The sequence below is a fragment of the Podarcis gaigeae genome, assembly GCF_964106915.1.
Source record: "Podarcis gaigeae genome assembly, chromosome: 10".
NCBI classification, from domain to species: Eukaryota; Metazoa; Chordata; class Lepidosauria; order Squamata; family Lacertidae; genus Podarcis; species Podarcis gaigeae.
Window position 1 is genome coordinate 49,363,329 of NC_139686.1, and position 26,030 is coordinate 49,389,358.

Consider the following 26,030-nt stretch of genomic DNA (forward strand, 5'->3'; position numbering starts at 1 on the left):
TCTTTGTCAGTGTTCTTTCCCTAATGTGACTTTCATCTTGTGATAAATGCATGCATTCCTCATTTCTGAAGCAAGTGGGTGGAGGGATTGATAGTTACAGCTAAACATTTTGGATGGTGTTTTAGGGTGGTTCAAGATGTTCCCTGAAAATCTCATTCTCTCATGCTAGTTTAGTGTGCCTACATAGCCTCATCAGCTGTTGAACTTTTTTCTTTCTAAAAGAGAAGTAGCTTAGGTATCTTGTTAGTAATAATGGCATCATCACATGTCAGTCAGGTGTTGCTACATAGCAACATCACTGAAACCAAATGAAATCAGTTCAGAGTGAAGGCAATGCTTCCTGAACATTACTCCGAACTAGCTTGTTGGTTCTCAGTGATAATCTCATGTGACTAAATCCGGTTATGCGGGAACTCACTTGTTTCTATGGGAAAATAACTATTTTAAAGAGAAATAGTGCTGCAGAAATAGATGAACAGATCTCCAAAGATACACCAGACCATCCAACTCTACACCATCCAACTGACAGAACGAAACCCAAAGGGAAATAGGAGTACACCTATGCAGCCATGCTAAAAACACTTTGCCCCTTTCTGAGCCTTCCAGAAGGATGTTGGAAAGGGTTCTTCATTTTTGTAGGGCTGCAAAGTCATTGTTTCGGTTTAGCCTCAATAGATACCCAATTATTATAATCATTACTTCATAAGGTGCACTTCAGTATACTGGCAAAGGGTATATCCAGTAAAGGATTATATCTGAACAGCAATATAATGCATAGATAGGATGTGGGTGGCACTGTGGTCTAAACCACTAAGCCTCTTGGGCTTGCTGATCAGAAGGTTGGCGGTTCAAATCCCCGTGACGGGGTGAGCTCCCATTGCTCTTTCCCAACTCCTGCCAACCTAGCAGTTCGAAAGCAGGTCGGTGCAAGTAGATAAATAGGTACCACTGTGGTGGCGTTTCCATGCGCTCTGGTTTCCATCACGGTATTCCGTTGCACCAGAAGCGGTTCAGTCATGCTGGCCACATTACCCGGAAAGCTGTCTGTGGACAAACGCTGGCTCCTTCAGCCTGAATGCGAGATGAGCACCACAACCCCATAGCCGCCTTTGACTGGACTTAACTGTCCAGGACTCCTTTACCTTTCTACCTTTCTTATAATGCACACTTGTGTTATAGTGTATATGGGAAGACATTTGTGATTATGCATACAGTAACCATATGATTGATATATCAAGCGGTTTTAAAACTTTGCCGTTTTACCAGCTGGTGATAATATTGTAATGGCATCTGTACTTGAAATAATGACTGGACTTCAAATTGTGAAGTAGGGAGGAAATTTATTGACAGCTGATCCCACCACATGAGTAAATGAAAAATTGTGTGTGTGTGTGTGTGTCTGTGAGAGAGAGAGAGAGAGAGAGAGAGAGATTTTCTGATTCTTGGATGGTAATCAGATGCCACAGCAAAGACCCCTGTTAAGACAAAAGCAAAAATAATAGTTCCTTCTGTTTTAACGAGTTTGTGTGTATGTCTTTTTTATTATTTTAAAAAAGCATATTATACTGCATGAAATGATGATATATCTGTGCAGTTGGGGGAAAGCGTGTATTGATAGTAAGTATTGAATAAGTAATTTTACACTTTTATGCAGTGTGAAAATCAGTTTATATAGTGACACGCTTACATATTGTTCAATAATAATTGAATCTTAGAAGCATTATAATTTTTCCAATATGTAGTTTAATCCTGGGGAGGGGGGGACATAGCTGAGAAGAGTAGATCAACACGATTTTATTATAGAGATTTCAGTTGCAATAGAGATGTTAAACATAATGGCCTAGTGACCTCCTGAAACGCTCCTGCACAATATACTATTGAATTATCTTTATAGTTTGAAATCTGATGTTCATTTTAAAATCAATGTATTTATTTATAAGCATCCTATACATACAAAAATATCTATATAAACAATCAGACAATTTAAGAGCTGAAGACAATCTATACTAAAGTCATTGTTATTCCTGGTATAAACAATTAGCAATACAATAAAGATTTTCTCTTAATATCCCACAATAATCAAATTGTTATAATATTCAGCAATTACCAAAAAACCTACACTTCATAAATAGTTGAGAATACATTCTACTGAATTGAATTGAATTCACATTCAACTCTATTCTTTACAGAGCTAATTTTTTAAGCACAAAGGTGCAAATCTATCAATGATCGCTGCATCATGATCAGTGATGCAGACAGATGAGTTATTTTCAGGTTTAAAATATGGGTGTGTTCCTTCCTTGGTGGCAAATTATTGGTCCTGCAGTCCATTTGAATTTAGCACACCTAGAATCATGATTCTGAAATTGTTGTTGTTGCTGCTGCTGCTATATTTTACCCTCCCTTCACTCAGAAGTCCCAGGGTAGGTTGCAACACTTTCAAATACAACATTAAAAACAGTTTTTTTAAAAAAAGTTACAATCTCAAAATAAGGTCTTAAAAATATGTATCTCAGGTATCAAAGGTCACGGTAAAGAGGTGAGTCTTTAGTATTTGCTGAAAGCCATTAAGTGACATTTTCAGATGTGTCTCTGTTTTAAAACAGAGATCTAAATGCAACCTCTTATCTGGCCACGGCACTTTTGAGCAGTTGACATTTCTGAGTCATCTTCAAAGCCAGTTGCATGTAGAGCGCATTGCAGTAGTCCAATCTGGTGGTGTCCAGAGCATGGAGTACAGTGTCCAAGTCATTTCTGTCCAAAAGGGGCCAGAGCTTGGCAAACCAGTGAGAGTAGGGGGGAAAGCACTCCTAGCCACTGAGGCCACCTGAGCCTCTGGTGACAGTGCTGAATTCAGGAGTCACCCCTGGACCTGCGCCTTGCAAGGGAGTGCAACCCCATCCAGAATGAGCTGTCTCCCCACTTCCCAGGCATGAGAACTTGTGGCACACAACATCTTTGTTTTTTCATAGATTCAGCTTTGAGGTATTGGCTCCCCTCCACCTAAAATCCCAACAACTGTCCTGATAATTAGATGGAAGTGCTTTGTTGTGCCTGAAGACAGTTGATTGATGGATTGATATAATATTTAAGCACTTCTTTGTGGAGGGTTGCAAGAGGGTGGTGTTTCGAGGAGAGAGGGTTAAATTGGGATGTGGAAAATATGAAAACAACAAGAAGAGGCAGGACTGAGATTTGGAGATATGCTTCAGAGGTCCAGACTATGGGGAGCCCCGAAAAATCAATAATTACAATTTGGATTATAATTTGGTCTTTTTTTCTTTTTTGTTTAATTGGATTATGATTGGATATGTTGATTGGATGTTTTTTATTGGAAAATCAATAAAAATATTTTTTTAAAAAAAGAGGAGAGAAGGAATGTGCTGTTGTTGCCAGAGAAACTGGGCTGATACTTCTCATCTTGATCCAATCCGACACAGTTGCAGCCGAAGGAGGCTGAAGATGTGTCTTTGGATGCACAGCCAAAAGCTGATGTCACTAATTCACAACACGTTGCTTTTTTCCATCCGAATATTTAATTTCATCCACATTCCACCACACATAGCCACACACAGCAATGTGCCACTAGAGTTGGACTGGGGACAAAGCCTGGGTGTGCAGGGCTAAATAGGCAATGTAACCTCCTGCACAGCACAGCAAGGCGAGAATATTAGAAGCGCATCTCCACTGTTCGAAGGGGTGGTTTTACTATCTGTTAATGATGTGGCCTAATCTCATTGGCTGTGTCAGACTGCAGTCATGGAATCATAGAATTGTTGATTTGGAAGGGACCCTAAGAGGTTCTCTGTGTAATCCCTAACTGGTTGGGATCATTCAGTGAAGAAGAATCACTGCAGATGGATCTGAAGCAACAATATCTCTGGGGCTAGGAATACCTGAAAGGCTACTGTGATTGGTGTGGGGTTTTTTCGAAGGTTTTTCTTGCCTCTTGAAAGCTCAAGCTTGAGTGTAAAAATTCCTCACTAAGGCAAAGGAAAGAAGGGAGAAAGATGGTGCAAAAAGGAAGAAGAGGAACTATAGCTGGGGAAGGAGGGTGGGGATACAAATGGTGAATGGCTTCGTGAAATTTCACAGGCCTTGTCACCTCAATCTCTTCCAGTACAGTTTATTGCAGAACATCCCAACTATTCAGGATTCTGCAATCAACTGTGTCTTGAGGTGTCTGAATGTGAATATTACACCTGTATCATATGAATTCATTTGTATTCCAGCGGCTGCATTTGATTGATCTCCCTTGAATGTTATTATTTAAAGGAAAAGGGGATTTAGCAGACAAAGCCCAGTTACCAGAGAAGCATACAGACTTTGAACAATACTAATCAAATCCAGCTTTTGCCCTTTGATGTGTTAATATTTTTAAAAGAATCTGCCATACAACAGATGTTAGTTTAGTCCAGTTGAGATAAGTAATAGAATCTTAGCATAAATAAGAGATCATTCAGCTTCAATTTAGTCGGTATATTTGATTCTTCAAATTATGCGAATGGTTTCTGCATGCTACGTCCAATGCAAGTATTTTGTATAAATCATCAAATGAATAAGATTTAAGACTGAAATCTTGTACACCCTTACCTGGCAATAAGTCCCATTGACAATGATAAGACTTATGTTGGAGTGGTGATGTAGAGATGATTGTGATGATTGTGCTGCATATCTTCTAACAGTATAATTGCAAAAATGTTCAAAGAGAAATAAAATGGTTAGAAAAAACAGAGCGGTCGGGGGCACTTTTGTAGAATCTGCCCATAAGGGACTATACTATTTTTCTGAGCTTTAGCTAGGCTTATCCTTTTTAGAGTAAACCCACTGGAATCAATGGAATTTTAGTTAGCCCCATTGGTTTCAATGGGCCTTTCCTTAAGGCTAGAGCCAATTATTTCTTTTGTCTGTGTGAGATGCAGCAAGCAATTGATTACTTGGCCAAAAAGTGCCAATGGGTGTGATAGGATGTCAGGCTTCAGGGAACTGGCTTCCTTCCTTCCCCTTTGGCAGTAGATAAGCAGAACAAAGATAAAAGAGTCTCTTACCAGTTAGAAACTTTAATAATCACAGCGAGAGAACAAAGAGTCCATTCCTAGGAATGAAGGTGCTCCCAATTAAGGGTTCAACCCACTTCCTCCCTAGTCACCCCATCACTACCGCATCTTGTAACCTGATCTTGCAACCACTGTGCTTTGTCTGCTGCCACCTTATCTGCTCTTCTTGACCTTGGACTGAGCAGATGAACACTTTCAAGTCACAGTGAGTCTGTTAACTCTCTCCCGGTTCTTCTCCTCCTAGCTGTTTCCCCATCTAGTACTTCCCAGCTTCTGCCTTATGAACTATGCCCCTCTGCAAACCACTGTTCCAAATCTATACTGTCCTGGGAAGATTCAGGATTCTGATCAGGAGCAGGGGGAGGGGGAGGCTCCCTCCATTCCTCCTCAGTGCAGCCCTCCTCAGCACGGTCCCTGACATACGATCATTTTTTAAAGGAGTCAGACAGCAGGTACCTTCCATGGAAAAGGCGCTGAACTAGCACAAAACGAAACTTGTTAAATCCTCCAAGTGTCAGCAGTGATAACTCTATTGTGTTTATTAAGTTGGAAGGACAGAGTTCTACTCCATTGACATTAACTGGCAGCTATATTATTGCTCGCTAAATACCCATCATTTTGATGGACAGTTTGCTTGTGGAGAAAGAGTTTGTATATTGCAAGGACTCCCAAAGGAAGGGGAAACAAGTATGCAGTGACTTTTGGCATAGCCTACACGATCCCATTATTACAGAGAAGGGTCGGTTTTGCTCTAAATTGTCCCCAAACTGCATCACTCTCCTTCCACCCACCACCCCTTAGCAACCAATAACTTAGGGAAAATCAGAAAGGTGAAAAACCCTAAAGTCATGGTTAACCAGGCCTGTCTGCACAACCCACCCATTTGGATAACCTAGGCCTGTGATCTTAGACACAATACAATGGACTGGAACCTGCAGAATTGACTTGGTGTATCTCCATGTTTCTACACATATGATATTATGCACTCTATATACTGTTTCTAGACAGATGTGGCCAGCTGTTTCTTGGGCACTGGAGTTCCTTGCACAGCTGTTGTAAGCCCTGAAACAAGCAGAAATGCATAGTTAGAAATAGATATCTCAAGCAATCTTACTCCTTTCTTGTAGCTATAAAATAGTCTGCTTTTATTTGTTTCCAAATAGCCGCACAGTATTTTTTGTAAAAGGTAATGTTTTCCACTACTGAAGAGGCAGGATTGATCTAAATTGCAGTCCAAATGATGGAGGCCCCTTGGTGGCACATATGTGGGGTGTTTCTCGAAAGGAAAGATATAAAAGCTATATGAAGAGTTCCTGTCTGTACAGTTTCCTGAAAAGCGACCCTTTAAAGCGCAAGCAAAGAAGCTTTTGAACACAAACCGGAACAGACTTCTCAGTTTAGTTTTACAGATGGAATTAAGTGGCAGCAGTGAAAAAACTTTTAACTTTGCAATAAAATTCACACGATGCAGCCAAAGTTAAGCACTTTTTAAGTCCTATTAATTTCAGTGGGAGATTTAAGCACATGCATAAATCTCTCCTGTTGAAACCTGTGGGAGTTTAAAGTGCTTTGGCTAGGGGAAAAATGCATTTATTAATCTATTATAGAGATTATTGCCTAGAGCAATTTACAGGAAACTACCTTTGTAACAAGGGATTATTTACTGAACCTTTAAATGCTGGTCCTGGTGCTTTTTTCTCCACTTAGATATGGATAGCTGAATGCAAAATACACCTTGTTGATCACATGAATTTTCAGCTGATAGTTTTCTTAGTATACTACATGCTAGTGGGTGCTCTTACTGCTTCTACTCAGGAAGAAAGTGATGCAAATCTCAGAGTTTGGGACTTCCTTCATGAAATTTATGTGCCCACAAGCTGAGACACACCACAGACCCTTCCAAGTGTCCCTGTTTTCCAGGAACAGTTCCAGATTTACAGAAGCCTTCCCAGTTTCTGATTTGATCCTGGAATGTCCCACTTTTCCTTAGGACGTCCCTATTTTCATCAGAGAAACATTGGAAGGTATGGAGTTATGCCACCCCTGAGCCAAGGAGATATGTAACTAACCATACAACCTTTAGAAGATATCTGAAGGCAGCCCTGTTTAGGGAAGTTTCTAAATGTTTAATGTTTTGCTGTGTTTTTATATATTGGAAGCTGCCCAGAGTGGCTGGGGCAACCCAGCTAGGTGGGCAGGGCATATATAAAATTATGATGGTGATGATGATGGAATAGGTAGGACACTCCTATTTTCACTGGAGACATGTTGGAAGGAACACATCCATGTATCAAGGGGTAGTAGTAGCTCAACCACGAAACATGATCCCTGAATTTTTCTTCAGTTCAGATTTTGATCTGAGCTAGAGAAGAATTCCTTGTACTCATTGTGTCCCAAGCCCTCTCCATTCAGCTGATTCCCTCAGGCCCCTCTACCCTACCTGGCTCTCCCACACCACTAACTGGACTACAGTGAAGACCGCAGTATGGCTGTAGCAGCAAGTTGCACTGTGGCCAGGCTACAGGGAACGGTGACAGAGAGAGGACTCCCATCTCCATGGGGTGTAGCAATATGCCAACCCAGGCAAAGTGGGCCCTGGAAAATGTGCTGCCCCTAGGCCACGGCTACAAATAGATGCAGACTACATCCCCAAAGGCTCCTTTTGGTTGGTCTGGTGCCCTACTACATATCACACAAAAGTATCAAGAGAAGAGCAATAGGAAGGAAAGGCATCCCTTCCATCAGTCTCCCTACAGCTTAATGTACATTCTGGCAGTTCCCTTGCTGCGAGAAGCCAAGTTACAGGGAACCAGGCAGAGGACCTTCTCGGTAGTGGCGCCCTCCCTGTGGAACGCCCTCCTACCAGATGTCAAAGAGAAAAACAATGACCAGACTTTTAGAAGACATCTGAAGGCAGCCCTGTTTAGGGAAACTTTTAATGTTTAATAGACTATTGTATTTTAATATTTTGTTGGAAGCCGCCCAGAGTGGCTGGGAAATCCAGCCAAATGGGTGAGGTATAAATAAATTATTATTATTATTATTGTTATTATTATTATTATTATTATTATTATTTGAACTGCCACCTGATAAGGGGGGGGATTTTGAGGTACTGGCGGAAGATAAGTTTGAGTGACTACGAGGTTGGGAGTGGACCCTGTTTGGGAGGAGATAACTCAATTTCTTTCCAAGCCAACCTGAAGTGAACCGAGGCAGAGGAGGCTCACCCATCACTAGTGCAAAGTTAATAATAGAGAGACACATTCGGGCACAGTTATGTGTAAGGAACAAATCCCATAGCTTTTAGTAAAATTCAGTAAAGAGCAACACTGGAGTATGAGTCTTTGGCCTTTAGCTTTTTCATCTAGAGCAAATAAGTGTCTTAACACTTAAGGGCTCTTTATATATGTGTCCAGTGAAGTCATTCCGCTGGCACAAAGATTTCCGTCTTCACAACAGAACTTTCCTCCCTCTCCTCTCCTCACACCCCATGCCTCTCCCAAATCTGCTCTGGAGTTCTTGTGCTGACAGAACAACTTTGATGGATCCTGCCCTCTGGCACCATCTATGTTACTTTTTTTTTTCCCCTCATTCTTTTTTATTAGTTATTTCCAAAAAGAACACAAGGTAACACACAAATACAAAGAAAATACACAGAAAAGAAAAATTAAAAATAATAAACAGCAATTATCATTTCCATATCATCCATAACATAGTTGTCTCTTACGGGGCTTCCTTCAGCCTGTCCGTAAATCATTCGAAGCAATAAATAAAATTACACGTTTCATTACTTATATTGTCATTATACCGATTCCTAATTCCTGTTTGCTTTGCACAATAACTCTTAGTCTTTCACAGTGCGTCTCTAAATCCCTTTAGCGTTATTTGCCCTTCACTAATACATTCCAGATAATCTACATACTTTTCCCAATCTTTGGTGAACACTTGGTCTCTTATGTATCTAACTTTTCCTGTTAATCTATCCAACTCTGCGTAATCCGACAACTTAGATCTCCACTCCTCCACCGTTGGGGTTTCCCGGCACCATCTATGTTACTACAAAGAGATAATTTTAATTCCCAATATGTTTCAGGCATCAGCCTGTCGCAATAGACCAGTTGCTTTATCTAAGGCAGATGAATCCGCTTGCCCATTCAGTAGAGTACAATACTCTCTTGCATGTATGTTTTGAAACTTTTTATAAGCAGTGTCACATCATCAAACTAGGCCAAGGAAGACTTTTTTTAAAATCATACATTTGGTACTTTCTCCACTCCTAATATTTTTTCCACAGCTGCTGCACTTCTTGTTGCTTTCCTTCCATTACTAGTGTACAGCTAATGTTTTTTCCTTTATCCTTTCTGAATTACTAACTTCCACTCTATACTCTGTCTGTTTTGTCATTATTTTATTGTACATTAATTGACACTTCATTGACCATTATCAAGAAATCCTCTTAAGAAGCTAAACCTACTACAGTGACTTCATAAAACACACTTGCACAAACACCATCTTCTATAGTATATATTGTCTGCGTCCTGTTCTGTGTTATTCTATACAAACACAACTTAAAATGAGCATTTTGTAAACAGCAAAATATTCCCCATATTCCTTGCAAGCAAAACTGGTGCCCATTTGATCAAAGACAGCATTGGTTTTATTTCAGAGCATTTGCATGCTGTCGTTATACATTTGAGAGATTCAGCAGGTCACAATTAAAGCATTTATATCTTTACATTTCAAACAATACATTTATAACAAGCCGCTGTATGAATTACTAATGAACAGCCGTCTGCTTTTTTATATTGGCACTGTAAGCATTATCCTTCTAATGCAAATCCTGTAGATTTCAAATGGGGAGAGTTCAGCACTGGCTTAATTATTCCATTGAAACTGATGGTGCTTTTAAAGCAGTGCTGTTTTTCTGGAAAAAGAGATGCCGGAACTCACGATGAACGCCTGCTTTGCTCTCTTATAATGTCAATGGTGCCCACCTGAGAGGTGCAGGAACTGAACTCTGGTGAATTCCTGCTGAAAAAAGTACTTGCTTAGCTGTGGCTGGATTGCACCCTTAATTTTTTATTATTAATCACTGAGTAGACCAGGTGTCACGCTGGCCACGTGACCCGGAAGTGTCTCCGGACAGCGCTGGCCCCTGGCCTCTTAAGTGAGATGGGCGCACAACCCCAGAGTCTGTCAAGACTGGCCCGTACGGGCAGGGGTACCTTTACCTTTACCTTTAGACCAGGCATGTTTCCTTGCTATGAAAGTAAAGAACAGAACAACATTCTTACCTTAACACTGTTGCCTTCGGTGAATATTGTTTGGAAACCGCAGACCTCAGAAACAGAGGAAAAATGGAAGTAAAGTGTCTGGTGAGGAATAGCTCATACTGCGGAAATGGAAACCGCTGAGGAAGGAGGGGACAGCCTAATACACTGACACTGGATCTGTTTTCATGTTGGTACTTCAGATAAAGAAATTAAATGATTAAATCTGCCTTACAGTATAAGTGAACTTTTTTTAAAAAAAAGAAAAAAGATGAGCCTTTTGAGACAATAGGAAATACGTTGTGTCTTTTTCAAACACCTGCCTTACTTAAGTGCCACCATTTATCAAGTTCTGTTTACAGTGTAAAGACTTTAATGTGGAGCTTATCACTGGGGTCCTTTGATACTTAATCCTTCCAGAACTGGCTCTTTGAAATGCCTTTATAATGATAAGGTTTGCAAAAGTGGCAGGTTCTCTGTCGCCTCATGCTCAAGGGCTCGGATAAGAGAAAAGAATACCTTGCAGGAAATATCAAATATCCTTCGCATGGGTCTTTTCCCCTCATTAGAATACCCTCAAAGTGTAACAGAATACAAAACCTGTAGTGTTTGAAAATTTAGCATAAGAAAACAAATACACTGACATCCCTAATCCTAACTGTATATACAATGAAGTAAATCCTACTTTTCAGTAAAACTATAGGCAAGTTCCACCATACAATCTATATGTAAGTTCCATAGAAATATGAGACATCCTGCTAGATACAGCGATGTAAAATGCAAGTCTCAGTCAGTAGCCTTAGAAATGTTTCCATTTGCTGAAAATAAGAACTGTATTAATTTTTGCTTTGGGGAAAGTAAGGCTGCTGAAGTAGGCAAATCTTAAACACAACTACAAATGAGCAGGCAACTGCCGACTTATTTTAGCTGCCCTGAGCATTTGGGTCTAACTGCTATTTTAAGTTCCCATTATGGCCCACCATCATAGGCGCCGACTCCATGGGGCCTGAGGGGGCCCGAGCCCCCTCAAAAATTCGCTCCGCCCCCCCCAATAATTTAAGAAAATTATTAGTTATATTATGCTTTGTAAAATCACAAAATTATGTTGATATTTTTTATTTTCCTTGTTTGACAATAGTTACCTTTTAAAATACATTCAGTAATGAGTTAAAACAAAGCCACTCCCGATCTAGAGAGGGGGTGGGGTTGCGGGCTCTTGACCCATCAACAATCTCGCGGGGCTGGCATCAGCCCTGCGAGAAGCGGGGATTCCCCCTAGCTCATTAATATTCACCGCCCACGGCGGCAGCCAATTGGCTGCCGCAAAGGGCGGGCCCTCACAGGTTCACTTAAGGTCGGGGCAGCCCGGGGCTCGCCCCTTTCGTTCCCCCAGCAGCAGCGGTTTGGAGGTCTTGGCCCCCCCCAATATTTTTTATAAGTCGGTATGGGCCCCCGCCCCCCCAATATTTTTTATAAGTCGGCGCCCCTGCCCACCATGTAGTAGTGTCACTGCCAATGTGGTAAATTTAAATGTCTGCCAAGCCCAGGGCAGATCAGGGCAACAGAAAACAGAAAGATAATTGTTAGTGATAGGGCCTCGTAGGGTGCTCTGGTACTGACCAGCTCTGGTATTAACTCCACCTGACTTTCCAGTAAGATTTCCTCCCACCACTATAAGACTGGTGAGAATCAGAGTAACGAATCATACAGAGATGGACGGTCACACAGAGGATAGATACATCAACATGCTATTAAGCATGTAAGCAAAATGGAATGTTTGGGTGCCAGGGCCATGGGAACAAAGAGCAGGACGTGGTCACTGTCAACATCAGTGGTGGTGCCAGGGCAGGACTTGAGAGTAGAATCGGAGGAGGACCCACTTAGCAGAGTGAGTAGGGGACCACCAAACACTGCGGGGCTGACTTCAAAGTAAGCAAAGCAGCACAGAGAGATTCTCTGTAAGACTGTTAAGTCTGGACTCCAAAATTGTGTAACTGCATCACTGGCCAACATGTCCTGTTTGAGAACTTCAAGACTCACATGGCTGACCACACAGTAGAACCCTGTGAGTGTTTGTTCACGAGTAAGTGCCAGTATCTTCAATAGGGCCCTCTCCCTTAAGTGGGTGTATGATTGTGGCCCAAATGGACCTGATTCAGCATAGTAGCATTTATTTGCCATGCAATATTTGCACCAATAATTGGCCATGCTTCTGCTATGAAAATGTCATTCTAAAGTCAAACAGCTGAGAACGTTTGATTCTTCTTTCTTTTACAGTGCTCTGTATCCTGTGGGAAGGGTGTAAAGGATCGCGACATATATTGCGTTAACAACTTCCAAATTAAACTAGGTGATAATATGTGCCAGCATTTAAAGAAGCCTCGAACCCACAAAGTTTGCAGAGCTGCCCGATGTCCTGGATGGAAGGCCAACAGGTGGAATGAGGTATTTTTTAGTCTTGCAGTCAAGTCACGATACAGTCCTGCAGCATAGAGAAGGTCATACCTTCTGCAATGAAATATAGTACCTAACTTTTTTGTACTGTGGTGCACCCAGTAGAGTTTGGCTCGTATGGTCCAATCTACTGTCTAATGACAGTTGTTATTTATTTATTTACTTATTTGTTTAATCAGTTTATAGACCAATTAATATATTAAAAAGCTCTTAGAGTTTTACAAGGTAAAACAACAGCAACATAAAATGGAATACAAATTAACTGAAAATACAAACTTTCAATGAAACTCAAGGAACAAAATACAAAAAACCCAAGCAGTGCAATCTAAAAAATAACACTTGGGAAATCTTGGGGGTGGGGGACAAATACATTCTTAATAAGAATTTAAGACACTTCCAAGTTGGGGTACCAATCCAGTTTTGCTACAGCATTTAATTTTCTTAGGCCATTATCTGGACACAATAGTCACATGGAATTAAGCCCCATTGAAGAATCCTGAGTAAACACAGGATTTGACTGGATTTTAACTCTCCCATTGAAATCAATGAGGTTTTTAAGTGCTTAGCCTTCTCTAGGCAGTATTCTCTTGTATTGTGTGGTTCCGGTTATTCAGAAATATTTCACAAAAGTGGTAAATCTGTGATACTAGGCTAGCCACAGGTTGATTCTGAACACATTGGACCACCATTGCTATAATTCAGAAATGCACAATTTGCACACCACTGGGCTGAACACAGTGAGCCAACAATAGACAGTAACTTACCAGCCGCTCAATAAGGCCTCTTGAATTTGGGGGTCTGCCTGGGCTGGCATGGGTTGTCAGACACCAAGCAGGCCACAATATTTGGCTCAGGAGCTGTCACCAGTTTGAGACGCCATAAGCTGTGCAAGCCTGCTACAATCATCCCCTTCCATCCATCTCATTTTAGTCTCTCTTAACATGTGGTGAAAGCATAATAGGACCTTAGGAAGCTACATTATACTGAATCATCACCAGGATAGTCTCAGGTCTCTCTCAGTCCTTCCTTGGGGATGCCAGAGATACAAACTGGGGCCTTCTGCATGGGAAGAAGATGTTCTACTATTGATCTACAGCCCTTCCTTTATGATTAGGACAATGCAGTCATTTGTTGTTGTTTAGTCATTTAGTTGTGTCCGACTCTTCGTGGACCAGAGCACGCCAGGCACTTCTGTCTTCCACTGCCTCCTGCAGTTTGATCAAACTCATGCTGGTAGCTTCGAGAACACTGTCCAGCCATCTCGTCCTCTGTCATTCCCTTCTCCTTGTGCCCTCCATCTTTCCCAGCATCAGGGTCTTTTCCAGGGAGTCTTCTCTTCTCATGAGGTGGCCAAAGTATTGGAGCCTCAGCTTCAGGATCTGTCCTTCCAGTGAGCACTCAGGGCTGATTTCCTAAGAATGGATAGGTTTGATCTTCTTGCAGTCCATGGGACTCTCAAGAGTCTGTCTCCTCCAGCACCATAATTCAAAAGCATCAATTCTTTGGCGATCAGCCTTCTTTTAATTTTGTGGCTGCTGTCATCATCTGCAGTGATCATGGAGCCCAAGAAAGTAAAATCTCTCACTGCCTCCATTTCTTCCCCTTCTATTTGCCAGGAGGTAATGGGACCAGTAGGGGGACGCAGGTGGCGCTGTGGGTTAAAGCCTCAGCGCCTAGGACTTGCCGATCGAAAGGTCGGCGGTTCGAATCCCTGCGGCGGGGTGCGCTCCCGCTGCTCGGTCCCAGCGCCTGCCAACCTAGCAGTTCGAAAGCACCTCCGGGTGCAAGTAGATAAATAGGGACCGCTTACCAGCGGGAAGGTAAACGGCGTTTCCGTGTGCGGCTCTGGCTCGCCAGAGCAGCGATGTCACGCTGGCCACGTGACCCGGAAGTGTCTGCGGACAGCGCTGGCCCCTGGCCTCTTGAGTGAGATGGGCGCACAACCCCAGAGTCTGTCAAGACTGGCCCGTATGGGCAGGGGTACCTTTACCTTTTACCTTTAATGGGACCAGTGGCCATATATACGGTCATATATGTGTCCTAAATTATTACAGATCATTTTTCATTGTGCCGCATTGTGTCAATGCAGTTCTGAAGTTAATTAACATTCTGTGGAGGGATGTGCCTTGTGTCAGCAAATGCAATTGATGGAGATGACTACAAAGCAAAACACGTATAGAGGATCTGCTCTCCTTTCATGCTTACATACAGATCACCATAAAGTTAATAGTTACAGCACAAATGAGTCTGGAGAATAGAAACTCCAGCTCCCCATCTGCGATTTTCAAATAAAGTTAATGGAAACAAGTTGTGGTATGTGCTTTTTTCACTCACGTACAAGAAGGCTATATATTCTGCCTTTTCAAGAGGCACACATTTTAGGAAATGTGCCATGGAGAATTAACATTAAAAGGCTGCAGAGGAGAGTATGACTTTAAAAAAATAATGAAACAAATATGCAATGAAAGGGTGGAGGCAATAATGGCTAAATATGATTCAGTCATTTTTGAAGTCTGGAAAACATTGGCAATGGTAAGATGAAGCTGCTTGAAAGCATGGGGCCTTTGATTTCTGCGTGAGAGAGAAGGCAAGTGACATCAGCATGTGAATAAATTCCCTCTTTACCAGTTACATGAATGCCATGTACGAGTGCTAAGAAATAAAGAGCACATTTGCTCAGTTGCTTTCCAGCCCTCCTTATAAGCCTGCACAGCTCGTGACTGACAATACATGCTAACAACCATATATTGTGGTTTTCCAATGCCGGAACTCTCCACTTTTGCCTACACAACAAGGGATGGGAGATAATTTTGATTCAGCCTGCGTTTAAAGGTGAACTTAATCCACATTTCCCAAAATGATCTGCAAACTGAGGTTCGGCCATCCTTCACAATTCACACTGTCCTGAATTTTGCAATGCAGTTCTTCAGCCAAGTAATGTGTACTAAGATGCCCAAACCAAGGTAAAATGTGCATATAGGCGCATATATTTTACTGAAAACAACATAAAATGCATTATACTAGGGAAAGCTGCTTTGCAAAAAAAAAAAAGTAGATATTGGGCAAAATTGCACATGAAAAGGTGGATTCTAGGAGAGACCATGAACTGATGTGGAAATCTAAACTTAAAATCGGAAAAATGGGGAACTGAGAGAAAATGACATTGATATATTTCTCCATATTTGGCTTGTGGGTGCAATGGCTCACAACTGACAATTGTCTCCCACTAATAGAGCAAGATTTCCTGTGCTGTTTTACAGCAAAGATCTATACTTGCCTACTCATAAGTGTCATTCTGAATTTAACAGGACTTACTCCAAGGTAAGTAGGTAGGCTGCAGTCCTGTTTCCACTTACTTGGGTGTAAACCCCACTGATTTATTTTAAAGTATGTATACCCTAGCAGAGTTAGTGACTATTAAAAAGTATGAATGTCGTATTCCTAACAATACATATTTGGGTTAAGCACCCTTGAGTTCATCAGGGCTTTCCTCTGTGCAGATATGGTTTGGATTGCCCTGTTACGTCTCATTCATTCATTTCCCTGGTTTTTCTATGTCTGTGTGTGCACATTTATTTATTTCAGTGTTCCGTGACCTGCGGAGAAGGAGTTCAACACCGGGATGTTTACTGTAGGTTGAGAGGCAGCGGCAGAGTTGATGAAGTGCTGTGTAATTATCTGATGCAACCACCTAGTAAGAGGCCTTGTTGGCTACCTGCCTGTGTACAGTATCACTGGCTGACTGATGAATGGCAAGATGTAAGTACAGGCCAATAAATAATCATCCTGTTTGAGATTATTTAAACTAGTTACAGATGTCTGCAGGTTTGGCTGCAGTTATACTACTTGTTAAAAAATATTTGCAGTGGGAAGACCATAATAGTTTTCAACGGTGACATGAAACACCGTTCCCATATGTGTATTATTTGTGCATTCTGCTGTTTGCCCACATATTTGTCTACTTCAGTCCCTGCCAATGAAGATGCCCATAAAGTGAGGTGGGTGGTAACGCTACTGACACACATATTTTAAGGATCAAAGGCGATCTGTTGAAGAAAGATCTGAAGGTTGCTTTATGATATATGACTCTATGGCTGCATTAATAGGGTGCCCCAATAGTGTAAATGGGGAAATCAAAACAGTGATACATTTTCCTTTACAACTCTGAGTGGCTTTGAATGTCATGATGACACACAGGGAACAAGAAGTGATTTTGATGTGAACTTCTTTATTCCGTTGACTCTCAGTCTTCAGTGAAATAGACATATTTCACCCAGTGTGGAAAATCCAAATGCCTGATTGAGGAACAACTTGAACAGCTCTCCACTAGGGCAGACCATGAAACATGTAGCTTCCATGAGATGCCCACTCTGAAATGCTACTCTTAGCACCAACCACTTAAAATCATATATAAAGCTTTAATAAAAACGAGTAGCTACAGAATTCCACTTGCTTTCAGAGTGGCCACATTTGGGACAAGCTTCTTTGGGGGGAAAAACTCAGCTTCAGAAATGTAGTCTATCTTATAGGATTTGTTCTTATCATCTACAGTGTTCCTCATCATGTCAAAAAAGGGAAACATACCGCAAGGTGAGGTGTGTGGATGAAAACGGAATCCAAGTAAATGAAAGACTCTGTGATTCTGGTGTGAAACCTCCATCCAGCAAGAAATGCAAACTGGCTTCTTGTAAATATATTGTCATTACAGTTGACTCCTCACAGGTATGTATATGTGCATTTGTGACTGATTTTATACCTAACAAGAACAAATGCATTTTCTAAAAAAGCATGGGAGTACAAACAGTCTCTCCTACCAACAGTTCAAAAACATTCATTGAATTCTCTCACCAATTCAGTTTGCTTTTATTATGGTTATAGACCTTGGAGATGCTTTTCCCAACATGAACATCTATTTATGTTGAAAAAGTTTTGTATTTTGTGGCATGTAGCCTAAAGATTTTAGGGGTTGCCACACAAAAAATGTCTTCTGCAGAGCAGCTGCCACCCTGAATTTCTGAGGGAGGTGGAACTACCAAGAGATAAAATCCTATGCCTACTTTCTTGGGAGTAAGCCCATTGAAAAAGGGACTTCCTTCTAGGAAACATGCATAGAAGAAGGTTGCAGTATCTCCAGACGGGAGGAGTTGTGAGCGGGAGCCATTTCCCGTGTCGGCAGGGGGCGTTCTGGCCCCTTCGTCTGCTGTCCCAGCTGCCGTGCCGCACTCCCTGGCAACCAACCAATCAGGCGGAAGCTGAGGGGGGTGGGGTTTAGCTGCTCAAATGCAGCAGCGGCAGCATTGCCCTCTCATTGTGCTGCTGGGTTTCATCGGATCACCCACCCATCCTCCCTTTAGTTCATTTCCATGTTTTTGACCTTGCTATGGACCTGTGGTTGGTCGCCTTGGTGGTCCAAGGGGCCTGGTAGGAATTTTTATATACTTTGTCCTTGTATCTTTCTTATCCTCAAGCGGGTGGCGGGTCCTCGACTCACAAGTATAATAACAATTAACTTCATGTGCCTTTTGTGACAGTAATTATATTATTTTAGTGTCCAGCTGGTTGTTATCTTGAGAACCAGCAGAAGACCTCATACTGCGTAGAAGCCCACAATGCCTGGAGCAGCCATACCAACAGCCTTCGGAAAATAGCATACAGAAATTGCCCACTGGCTCAGTCACCACTGATGAATAAATGTAATGTTGTGGCGTGTCCACTTGCCGCATCATGGAATGTGGGGAAATGGAGTCAGGTGAGTATTGACTCAGCAAGGTTAAGATGCCTCAGTCCAGGAAGGAATTGTGGCCTCCATCTTGACTTCTTTGCTGTTGTCTAAATTATTTCTATGACCTCTGTTTAAGTGTTCAGCACCTTGTGGAAAGGGGACGGCAGGAAGAAGAGTAGAATGCATGACCCAAAGTGGTTCACCCAGTGACTTGTGTCTGTCACATTTGAAACCTGCAACTAGAAGGATTTGCCATGCGAAAGACTGTAAGTAATTCAGATATGTGCAGCAGATACAATGGAATGCTTCATTCACACACACACACACACACACACACACACACACACACACAAAATGACCTGACACGTCTATTTTTAGGTGAGATGATAACCAGCTGCAAAGAAATCCAGATCAGGAAAAAGATTAGAAAGGATGGGGAATATTTGCTAAACATTAAAGGAAGAAAGATAAAGGTATTGTTACTCCTTTTATCTGAGAGGGGAGATACGTGGAGGAAATCCATCTTTTTCTAAAGGAATTCTATGTTTCTGTTGTAGATTTTTTGTTCAGACATGTGGCTAGAGGATCCCAAAGAATATTTAACACTGGCCAAAGGGGAAGCAGATAACTTTTCAGAAGTATATGGATATAGGTACTGTGATTTTAATTTTTTAACCTTTCTTTATTTGTAGATATACTGTATTCATATGTAAGTTGCAGAATTATATGTCTGTTCCTTGTTATAGTCTGAATTAATGTTGAAGAACCTAGGAATTGCTAAATGGTCGTACCCTGCATGCTCCAAACTGAGCATGTGCAAATAGTTTCAGAATTCATCTCCAGCTCCCATAATCCATGCTATTATTTGGCCAGAGCTCTACCAAAACTCACAACCTGAGCATGGCTTATTTCTAAGCATTGCATCTGCAGTGGCTCCATATGCTGGGCATGATCCAGCCAAAGTTAAGAATTTCTAAATCCTATTTATTTTTAATGTGAGAGTTAAGGACATGCTTACACCTCTCTCCATAATATCAACAGGACTTAAAAGATGTTTAGCGTTCCTGGATTGTTTTCACAGCTTTCAGCTGCAAATCTGTAGGCGTTTATACAACCCTCCGTGTTGCATAATGTAACCTCATTAGTTTTCACCCTCTTCAGGCTTTTAATAAGGAATAGCACTTTGCTGTGATGAAAGCAGAAACTAAAGAACGTTTATTTGTAGGCTGCAAAATCCATACGAGTGTCCTTTTAATGGAAGCAGACGGCAAGACTGCATGTGCAGAGATGACTACCCTGCAGCTGGCTACACCATTTTTAGGAAAATAAGAATTGACCTCAGTTCTTTGGAGATTAAAAGTGAGTCTTTATGTAATAATACTGTGTTTTGCAATGACTGAGTGACTGTTGAAAACACAAATTGTATTCCCAGTAATGCCCTTTTGAAAGAAAAAGTCTATCCCCCCCCCCCTGTCTTTCATTACATAATGATATATTGGAGGTGATGTGAGATTCAATGAAATATCTTCTTGGTGGGGTTTGATTTGTGATAGGTTTTCGCATGCACACATCATTATGGTGTGATGCTCCTATCAAGAAGTGAGCTTGTATGTGTAGCCTCTCCCCAAAGCAGCCGGCCATATTGTTCTCTCTTCTCATTCTGTGCAAAGGCCAAACTCAGTGCGATGCTAGAGATTTGTCATCTCTGCTCTCTCTCAACTTTTGCAAATAGCAACCACAATCCAGATTAAGGCAGAAATGAGGCTTTTATGGTTTTCCTAATGGCACTAATGTCAACACCACAAGGGGATTGACAGTGGAAAGAGCTCTCCCTTTTTGCCACCCTCCCAACCTCCCTCAGAGGGGGCAGTGGGCCTCACATGAAGACGGCAGGATCCAAGTAGGTTCATGTCAGGAGAGGCGCTCCAAATATCTATTGGGATGGACAGAGCTTTATAGGTCAAAACCAGTCCTTTGTATTGGATATGCAGAGGCAACCAGTGCAGCTTTCCCAAACAGTCTGCAAAGGCAGACCCACATAAAGCTCCTTGTAGCAATTCAGTACAGTACTGAGCTTCCCAGGCCATAGATTACTGCAGCCAAGGCTATCCCTGCCCTGATAGGGTGATAGCAACTTCAGAAAGGCCATTTTCAGTGGGGAAATAGCTCTTTGAAAGGGTTATATTTCCCCTCCCCTGTTGTCCTGACATGTCCTGACACACACACACACACACACACACACACACACACACAGAGAGAGAGAGAGAGAGAGAGAGTGCCCCACGGTGGTTGCCATTTGCAAAAGTTTAAAGAGACCTGAGACCTATTCAAGCACTTTCGCGGGGGGGGGGGGAGAAACAGAGTGGTGTAGTTCCATGTTTGCCATGCACTTAGGCCTCCACCAACTCAGAGTTCTGAAGGTGCAGGGCAGGGCTGGTCAACCCATGAGGCAAGCTGAGGCAACTGCCTCAGACGGCAGGATCCACAGGGGCAGCGATCTGGCCTCCAGGGAATGCATTGCCTGATGTTGTTGCTGCTACTGCTGCTGCTGAGGTAGCAGCAACAACTTTGGCACTTTCCTTAGAGACCAGCTCTGCCTCCTCCCTGGCAGCCTCCCCGTGCTGCCTCTACAGCAGCGTCTTGGTGTATAAGAGGTGCTGCTGGTCTTCCACTCCCACCCTTGTTCCCATTGTAGACCTTTATTCCCCTCCTTGTTCCCAATGTAGATCTTCAACCACCCTTTCTTCCACGGGGATGCGGGTGGCACTGTAGTCTAAACCACTGAGCCTCTTGGGCTTGCTAATCAGAAGGTTGGCGGTTCAAATCCCCACAACAGAGTGAGCTCCCGTTGCTTTGTCCCACCTCCTGCCAACCTAGCAGTTCGAAAGCACACCAGTGCAAGTAGATAAATAGGTACCACTGCGGCTGGAAGATAAGCAGTGTTTCCATGCTCTCTGGCACTCATCACGGTGTCCCGTTGAGCCAGAAGTGGTTTAGTCATGCTGGCCACATGACCCGGAAAGCTGTTTGTGGATAAACGCTGGCTCCCTCGGCCTGAAAGTGAGATGAGTGCCACAGCCCCACAGTCATTTTTGACTGGACTTAACTGTCCAGGGGTTCTTTACCTTACCTTCCATGGGGCGGGCACGAATCAAGAATTAAACTAGTTTTGCTGGCCATAACAAGCTTTCGCTTTTGCTTGCTAGCCACCGACTTCCGTTTTGCTCACACCATACTTGGGAAGCCCGTTCCTTTTGCCACAGCTGGAGACTGTTACAGCGCTGCTAGATGCCCACAGGTACGTGTCAGGGATAGAGATGGGACTCAGTTTTCCTTTGTCATGCATTTTTTTTCCAGTCCATTAAGTATTAGCAGCCTCATACCCAGTGTTGCTCAGGAACTCTAAGAAATCGAAAGAATAGTGCAGTTTTGAAATCAGTGTAGTTTTGAAAGGCTCAGTCTGCCATCTTGAGTCAAAATGGCGTCCAACTGTATCCAAACATAGACGAAAACCTTCCCCCTTGATCTTAGGAGCCATTATGCCGTATTTGGTTAATATCATGGAAGGTTTGAAAGTCAAGTTTGCCAACTTGTTTGAAAATTGTGTCCAACTGGACAACAAACAAATTCTTTGATCTCAGAACCAAATGTGATTCCAATATGTCCAGAAGTGTCTAAACAAGGGGTGAACAAACAACTTTCCAAGATATATAGTTGATTTTGTTGAAATCTTTAAATACCCAAAGATCCCTCTTTTCTTACTTGCTCCTTTTTTATTTCATTTTGGCCTCATCTTCAGCTGGTTTCTCACATTTTATCTGTTTTCAAATGTTCGGTGACCCCAATGATCAGAAGAACTGTAGAATTTGGTTTGCCATTCATTGCATTTGATGGGGCACATTCCCAAGCAAGTGTGAGGGATTTTCAGCCATTGGCAAGCACTGTAGAGATGCGAGAATTTTCCTAGTGTCTGGCAGAAATCAGTACCCAAATCCCATGAGGTGTTTTGTTCCTGTTTCTTTCTCTTTTTTTACCCTTTCCCTTCTTTTATTGAAACCCCCTCTTTCTGTTCACCTGCTCTTTCACTCTTCCTTTGTCTCGCCACTTCTTGTAGACCCCCCCTCCCTTCCGACCCATTGCATCTGGAGTCTGCAATGCAACACTGCCCTCTTGTGATCTCACAACTTCTCTTCAGCAATTGTGCTTTAGGTTGGAGTCAAGGCAGTCTTTTTCAGAGTGGTACAACAAAGGCATTGACCTAATCCAGAGGTTTTCAACCTTTTTGAGTCCATGGCTCCCTTGACCAACTACATTCTTTCTGTGGCTCCCCTGTAGGGATATGTGCTCCAGACCTCATAAGTCCCTTGCCTGCAGAGCTGGCAGCCCCTTTTCGAACATCCTCCCTTGCAGAGTGTTCTCTCAGCCTCCTCTCCTCTCCCCTGACCAGCCCCAGAGGACCATTTGCCTGCTGAGCTTGTAGCCAGGGCTGCTGCAACAAACAGCTGTGCAAGCCTTCGGCATCAGAGGAGGGAGGGAAGGAAGGAGGGACAGAGGCCAGTGTTGCCCACAGCACCCCTGGCCATCATTCAAGGCACCACAGGGTGCCATGGCACACTGATTGAAAAACACTGCCCTAATCCATGGCAGGTTCCCCAACTTTAGGGTGTATCTAGGATGTAACTTTTAGAAGGCAGCCCTGTATAGACAAGCTTTTTAATGTGTAATGTTTTATTATGTTTTTATATGTGCTCGAAGCTACACAGAGTGCCTAGGATAACCCAGTCAGATGTGTGGGGTACATATTATTACAGTGGTACCTCGGGTTAAGTACTTAATGCATTCCAGAGGTCCGTTCTTAACCTGAAACTGTTCTTAACCTGAAGCACCACTTTAGCTAATGGGGCCTCCTGCTGCTGCCACGCCGCGGGAGCACAATTTCTGTTCTCATCCTGAATCAAAGTTCTTAACCCGAGGTAATATTTCTGGGTTAGCGGAGTCTGTAACCTGAAGTGTATGTAACCTGAAGCACATGTAACCCGAGGTACCACAGTATTGTTGTTGTTGTTGTTGTTGTTGTTATTATTATTATTATTATTATTTCAAATATCTAACGTGGTAGTGACTGGTGCCTGTTGAAGATGGGCTGGGGGCAGGGGAGCAAAAATGGACAGATGACCATGCATGCACACACACTCCTTGACGCACTTAACAAAAGCACACAAACATAGCTGACAATGTTTCTGCCCATCTGAGACTCGGACATACAGCTGACTCTCTCTCTCTCTCTCTCTCTCTCTCTCTCACACACACACACACACACACACACACACACACTGAGAGAAATTAAAGGAAGGAAGGAGGAACTACTAAGGGCCTTATACACACGGTCTCGAAATTTGCCTTCTAAGTTGCTTGTTTCTTCATTTTTGGGTAGGAACCATGTGACATTTCTCCTCACTGGGTGATACGACCGCTTTTCTGGAACTAAAATCTGCTTTCCAACCAATTGGTAGTTAGAGCAGAAAGATTTTCTAAATTGATTACATGTCACTGTGCTGTTTGCTACATCACATCCCCCCCTTATCCCCCTTTCTTAACTCCTCTTTTGTGATGCCGCCCCATTCCCTCTCCACCCCACCTCAGCCCTCCTTGTCTCATCTTTCTTTTATTGCCGCTTCTGCTGTTCATTTCTGGGCACACCTGCACAAATATTAGCAATATTACTAGCCACGCTCTAAAGCCGATCTGTATGAGCAGAGGGCGATGTATAGGTTACAAATTTATTGTAATGTATGATGGTGGTCTTTGTTTTTATTTTGCTTTGGTTCCTGTTTGTCTTTTGTAAGTTTTGGCGATTTTGAATTTTAAATTTGGAGGTTTAAGTATATTATATTGGTATGGGAAACTGTCGTGTAATGGGCCAATGGCCGTAATAAAGATCAATCCAATATGTTTTTTCTCTCTCCACTTGAAAAGGGGCAGTTTGGCATCAATTTGGCAGGCACTGGGCTGAGGCTATCCCCTACGGCAAAGTGGATCGCTCAGGGAAATTACGTTACAGTTCAGATACACAAATCTCAAGTAAGTCTGTTTGCACCAATGATTATTTGCAGGGATGGAGTGTTTGCTCCAGTTGCTTCAATTAGCAGCAAAGGAACCTTGAGTCAGGTACAGTGGTACCTCGGGTTAAGTACTTAATTCGTTCCGGAGGTCCGTTTTTAACCTGAAACTGTTCTTAACCTGAAGCACCACTTTAGCTAATGGGGCCTCCCGCTGCTGCCGTGCTGCCGGAGCAGGATTTCTGTTCTCATCCTGAAGCAAAGTTCTTAATCCGAGGTACTATTTCTGGGTTAGCGGAGTCTGTAACCTGAAGCGTGTGTAACCTGAGGCATATGTAACCCAAGGTACTAAGGAGTTGGAAAGCGTCAGGCTTTAAAAAAGAAGAGGCTGTAAAGACTTAATCTCATAAAACGTCTTAAGCATGAGAACAAGGAAAGTGGCAACAGACATCTGGAAGGAGCAGGTCCTGTTTTAAGGCAGGGCGGTTGGGGTGGGGGGAGTGATTTGGAGTTGCCTGTCACATGACACAGAAGGAGAGGACGTGCAGGTCATTGCTTCATCTCCTTCCCATGATTCCTGGTTCTCAGACAACTTGTGCATCACTGCAGCGAGGGGGCAATGTTGCTTCCAAGGCAGCTATGAGTTCATGCTTCTCACGAAGTGATTTTCTGTTCTTTTCAGGATGATACTAAGATATACGGAAGATGTGGAGGATTCTGTGGGAAATGCATTCCTAATGGAAACACTGGTCTCCAACTTCAAATAAACTAGAGAGAAAAAGAGAGGAGGAGGAGGAGAAGGAGAAGAAGAAGGAGAAGGAGAAGGAGAAGGAGAAGGAGAAGGAGAAGGAGAAGGAGAAGGAGAAGGAGAAGGAGAAGAAATCTTTAAGAATTATATTGAAGGTGCTGTTATTTCCTCAATCCTTTCAACTCTGCAGTGTTTGTCTACTCTGAATTCCTACTCCTCCTTCTATGTTAATCGTCAACTCTGCTTCTTGCCACACCCACAACCTCCTGCAAAGCTGCCACAGATTGCTGGGCACAATCTTAAGGCCATTTCGCCCATTTAAAAGGAAAACGGACCCCTTGGTGTTTTATGCGCACACATAAAACTGCAACGAGTGACATGAACATGGCAAACGTGATTACAAATGCACATAGCATATAAATACATTTCTCTGAGATCCGGGGTTTCTTGCAGCTTCCTAGCACTCTGAACACACTGGCTGAATGTATAGTGAATGTACATGGGGACGTAGCCTGCTCCAACCTGGGCATGTTTCTTTCACAGTCTGTATCCTGTTCGGCTAGAGGGACGCGGGTGGCGCTGTGGGTTAAACCACAGAGCCTAGGACTTGTCAATCAGAAGGTCGGCGGTTTGAATCCCTGCGATGGGGTGAGCTTCCGTTGCTCGGTCCCTGCTCCTGCCAACCTAGCAGTTTGAAAGCACCTCAAAGTGCAAGTAGAT

The 26,030-nt window shown here is 42.7% G+C and overlaps 1 protein-coding gene across 4 annotated transcripts in view; it reads left to right on the forward strand.

Annotated features, from left to right (window-relative positions):
• ADAMTS20 (ADAM metallopeptidase with thrombospondin type 1 motif 20) overlaps window positions 1-25,368 on the forward strand; it is an 80,872-nt gene extending 55,504 nt beyond the window's left edge. For 3 of the 4 annotated variants that reach the window (XM_083698886.1, XM_083698888.1, XM_083698889.1), the window contains 11 exons: window positions 12,605-12,772; window positions 16,367-16,540; window positions 17,333-17,503; window positions 18,330-18,530; window positions 18,640-18,769; window positions 18,882-18,976; window positions 19,061-19,155; window positions 19,729-19,862; window positions 21,710-21,801; window positions 24,480-24,584; window positions 25,245-25,368. In XM_083698886.1, coding sequence (XP_083555012.1) covers window positions 12,605-12,772; window positions 16,367-16,540; window positions 17,333-17,503; window positions 18,330-18,530; window positions 18,640-18,769; window positions 18,882-18,976; window positions 19,061-19,155; window positions 19,729-19,862; window positions 21,710-21,801; window positions 24,480-24,584; window positions 25,245-25,334 — 1,455 coding nt within the window. In that variant the 3' untranslated portion in view covers window positions 25,335-25,368. The remainder of the gene's footprint in view (window positions 1-12,604; window positions 12,773-16,366; window positions 16,541-17,332; window positions 17,504-18,329; window positions 18,531-18,639; window positions 18,770-18,881; window positions 18,977-19,060; window positions 19,156-19,728; window positions 19,863-21,709; window positions 21,802-24,479; window positions 24,585-25,244) is intronic. The other variant, XM_083698887.1, reaches the window with a different exon arrangement.
• The last annotated feature ends 662 nt before the right edge of the window (window positions 25,369-26,030 follow it).